The following is a 4,288-nucleotide window of genomic DNA, read 5'->3' as shown; positions in this document are numbered from 1 at the left end:
GGCTGAGCATACTTGAATTTTGACACTCCGCACACTGGAAATTTGGTGAATTCGTGTAGGTGAGACCCATGATTGGACTGTCTCAAAAGCATATGCCAAATTATCCTGAATCCCATCAGGCTAGCATAAAATCATCATTATTAGCATACGTAATGCTTTTTCAGTGTCAATTTTGTTTTTCATGTGATCAGTGCTGATGATAAATTGGTCTGAAATCATATGGCAAAGTTTGTTTAGAACGGACGAGAGGTTAGCGAGAAGCCACAAATTTTGAATGGGGCCGTGTAGGCATTCCATATGGAGCTAGCTTGGAATCGTGGTAGATTTCATGCCTCATGCCAATTCCAATTAATTCTTGGCTTCATGCATGATTAATTCAATCATCTCTGCGTCACTAGTACTTCTTCTCCAATGGATTAGAAACGGCTTCGACCATGATACAAAATTATTTCGATCAAAATCATAGAGGGTATTTGGTAAATCGGTATAACAATTTGACTTAATAATTTAATTTAAATCATTAAATAGATTAAACATGTTTAATAAATTAATTAATTTAATATTACAACTTAAAATTATTTAATTTTAACTTTAAGAAATAAGTCAAAATAGTTAATTTATTCTTAATCTCAAATAATTTTTATCTTTTTTATCTAACCTAATAAGAGTATATTTTAAAATTATGATTACACGTCCATAACCGGTTGTTTTATAATAGATATTTTATGATCATATTATGTGTTTACAATACTTTAAAATACGGATGTTCCATAAATAACTTTATTATTTAAAATTAATAAAAATGATTATAAGTCAAAATCAATGAGGATAAAAATTAGTTAAATTAATAAGTGTAAATATGTTAATTTGATAATTTAGAATAAATTTTAATATGACTTTATACAACTTTAATACTTAAAATAAAAAATAAATATTAAGTTTTAAATTAACAATTTAACTTAAAATCAATTTAAATCATTAAGAAATAAGCATACTACTGTGTTTTACCAAATAACCCACTTATGGTGAGCAGAATTCAACAAAAGGGAAATCAGCATCCCTTTTTGGAGCAGCTTTTGGCTTTACCCTCTCAGTTTCCCTCATTGCATTAGATATGCAGTAGTGCTGCAACTTTATAATTAACCAAAGTGGCCAGAAACAGAATCATCACAAGTTGTGTAGTAGTTGTACTGCACTATCCCCTTCTTATCAAATCTTGGCTTCAAAGCACAATTAAACTAAGCCAATCCATTGATTGAAATGACTGATACATATTCACCGACAGCTAGTGCATGTCAGATCTTTCTGCAACAAAATGGTGTACCCTACAGCTCACAGCAAATCCCATTCGGGTCAAGAAGACTAGTACTAGGGATATGAACAAATTAAAGTTTGTTCTAATTATTGTATGATTACTACAATATTTTTTTAAGGGATCCATCTAGGATCTCTTGGACTAAAGAAAGAAGCCTCCACATTAGAGTTAAGCAGTTTAAGGGCGTTGCTGGACTTGATGCACCTGGGGGTTTTATACTGATTGATGGATCCCCCTTGGCTAATGAAAAGGTCCATCAAGTCTTCAAATGTTCCGGGCTGCACGAGTCTTATCTCGAGCGGTCCTACAGACTTATCGTGTGTGCGGCACCGCCTGTAGATGTAATCAAGCTCTTCTTCCACAGCAATGCAACACTCTTCTAGCACCTTGGAATCAAGTGGGGTTGGGGAATCTGTAGAGATACAGTGTGTGATCTCCCAATATAGCACGTAATGCCCCGGTAAAGATGATGTATCGGCATAGCTAGTGTATTCGACAAGTAGAGCATTATAGGGCTCTAACAGCTTTTTTGCCATTGTGATGCTCCTATGCAGATCCTCTTCATTGGTTTTATCATTGTCGATGCTGAGGACAACGTTTCTCCTGCAGATAAATCGAAATTGTGGAGCTCGGTTGTGGAATCCAGTCACTTGGAGCACATCACCGATTCGATACCGATTCAGTCCTGAAAATTTATGTAAAATCAAGCAACAGTGATGCAAAAGACACATATTGATACAATTCAATGCTTTCCAATACCAGTAAACGATATGTGATCAAGAATATATTCTTACCAGCGAAGGTGGTAACCACCAATTCATAGTAACAGCCGAGTCGAACATGCACTAAGTCGACAAGCTTCTCTTTTGGCACGCCCTCTTCTTCATCCATGTCCATTAACAGTGTCCCATTCTCTCCCAAGGGTATAAATTCAAAATAACACATGTTGGGCAAGAGGGTAAAAGCTACATCGGCAGGATCACATAAGGGTTTCATATTAACTCCAAAGTAACACTCGGAGGAAGCATACATGGTGCACACCAATGGTAACTTCCCTCCACTGTAGTACTCCAGTGAAGGTATATATTGTGCCATTGAACCTGTGATCACAGCCTCAATGTACTTGGCCCTAGGCCAAAGCTGACTGAGCATACCCTTCCATGATGGATGGCTACAGATTTCCTCAATTTCATCAGCCAGATGCGGGTTGGGGGATGAGAGTATGGTCGACATGGATGACCGACACTCAGGATCAGTGATGCTGGAGTCAAGATGGCCTGTGCGGATGTCGTTGCAGAGGTGGACCCAATGGCGCTCAAGAAAAGATATGGCCCGGAGAAGGGCTGATGCAAAGACTGCTCCAAGCCGCAGGACTTGGTGGCGGTGGACTAGACCGGCGAGCAACTGGCAGTACATGCTTTGGTTGCTATCAGTGCACAAGATGGCCTGGTCGGGGCTAGTGAAGTCGTTGAAGGCGTCACGCACTCGGCACCTGAAGTTCTTGCTCTTATAGTAGCTGGTGAGGACTGCCCGGGCTGGTAAGCCACATGGTGTCGACATCTCCGCCTTGACAAAATATAGAAACATCGCCTTGCCTTCATCAAGACCAGGGATGTACCTGAAATTAATTTTTTTTTTAGGATCACACACAATAGAATCAATCAGATAATGTGTATATTTGACTTATAAATGACCATTTTTAAGGGTGCTATATACTAGCTCCAATATCAACTATGTGTCCGTTTTCGAGTCACAGCTCACTAGACCTGGTGCAGATGGATGGGTGAATTAATAAAGCAAGTAATGGGTTAAGTGTTTATCATGCGTTTACACGCAGCCTACACTATCCATTACCCGGATTCTCAGAGTATGCTTCTGGGGTGGATGCCACCAAACACACAAATTTTAGAAGATATTATGGATGAGTGGAGGGGGGCTGTTTTCTCTGAAGGCAAGCTCAACCCCACACCTCCATGTGTCTCCTTGAAGAAAAAAGGGAATAATGATGTTAAAAGCTACATGTAAATGTGATATATAGACGGAAGAATCTAACTGGTTCATGATTGGCATGATGAGATTATATAAAAAGGTTCTGCGGTTGAGATCTTCTGCGATCGAGGGCATCATCTTAGGCTCTCCACCAGAAGTCCCAGAGCTGCAAATCAAATGCAAGAAACACAAGTTCATTAGAAATATTCAAAACCGGACAAGAGACACAAGTGTAGCAAAGGTGATGAAAAGAGAGAAAGGAACCTGCATAACATCTCAGTTATTGGGTGACCGCTAATGAGAGAAGAGTCTTCACCATTAGCGATTCTCTGGATGTAAGGATGGATATCCTTGTAAGTAATAACGGGAACACTCTGCTTAAACTCTAGTACATCTTTTGATCCCCCCATGTACTTCTTCAAATACTCAGTCTCACAATTACGTGCTATTATCTCTTTTAAAATGTTCTCCTGAACTTCATCAGCCTTGGCTGTGAACTTTTCCAGTTCCTTCAATGCCTCCTCACCTCTGTACTCCAATCTTTTCCCTTCCATGTCACTAGAAAATGAGTAAGAATAGAGAAGAGTAGCAGAAGAAGTTAACAAGACTGGTTGCAGTGCTTCTCAGGAGTGAACCAATAGGGTCTATATATAATAAGCTTGGCTATAAAAAATGTTTCTCACAAATGGATATGTTTTTCCACATCATTGCAACCCGGCTAGAGGCAAGGCAATCCATGCTGATTGGATCCACAAGTGTGGCCCTTCACAAGCTTTTCTTGATTTGAGATTAATGACCGTGCCATCTGATGTACCAAGACAATGATTCTTATATATGAACATTGCTTAATAAGTTAATATTTCTTCCAAAACTCTCCTGCCCACAAGCACCAGCCAAAGAGCAAAAGCAAGTGCATAAAAAAAAATTTGGGCCCCCCAAGAAAGATCATGGAATGAATGATCCAATGGCTTTTGTTTGCCTACC

At 39.1% G+C, this 4,288-nt stretch overlaps 1 protein-coding gene across 1 annotated transcript; it reads right to left on the bottom strand.

Moving 5' to 3' along the window:
- Positions 1-1,216: 1,216 nt before the first annotated feature.
- On the bottom strand, positions 1,217-3,924 carry LOC117917740 (putative indole-3-acetic acid-amido synthetase GH3.9). The gene is made up of 4 exons (XM_034834112.1): positions 3,569-3,924; positions 3,369-3,470; positions 2,110-2,933; positions 1,217-2,000 (listed from the first exon to the last, which is right to left on the bottom strand). Exons 1-4 carry the CDS (start codon positions 3,856-3,858, stop codon positions 1,429-1,431), a joined length of 1,788 nt encoding a protein of 595 aa, XP_034690003.1. The 5' UTR covers positions 3,859-3,924; the 3' UTR covers positions 1,217-1,428.
- Positions 3,925-4,288: the final 364 nt, after the last annotated feature.

Source organism: Vitis riparia, chromosome 7 (assembly GCF_004353265.1).
Source record: "Vitis riparia cultivar Riparia Gloire de Montpellier isolate 1030 chromosome 7, EGFV_Vit.rip_1.0, whole genome shotgun sequence".
In the NCBI taxonomy this organism is placed as follows: domain Eukaryota; kingdom Viridiplantae; phylum Streptophyta; class Magnoliopsida; order Vitales; family Vitaceae; genus Vitis; species Vitis riparia.
Note: the sequence above shows the minus strand (reverse complement) of the source record. Positions and strands in the feature narration are given on the sequence as shown.

What these genes read in the sequence shown, in the direction of transcription:
- LOC117917740 (XM_034834112.1), bottom strand. Translation starts at nt 3,858, where the DNA reads ATGGAAGGGAAAAGATTGGAGTACAGAGGTGAGGAGGCATTGAAGGAA. An exon ending in ATAACTGAGATGTTATGCAG is followed by an intron (nt 3,471 to 3,568) that starts GTTCCTTTCTCT and finishes TTTGATTTGCAG; the next exon opens with CTCTGGGACTTCTGGTGGAG. An exon ending in ATCATGCCAATCATGAACCA is followed by an intron (nt 2,934 to 3,368) that starts GTTAGATTCTTC and finishes AATTAATTTCAG; the next exon opens with GTACATCCCTGGTCTTGATG.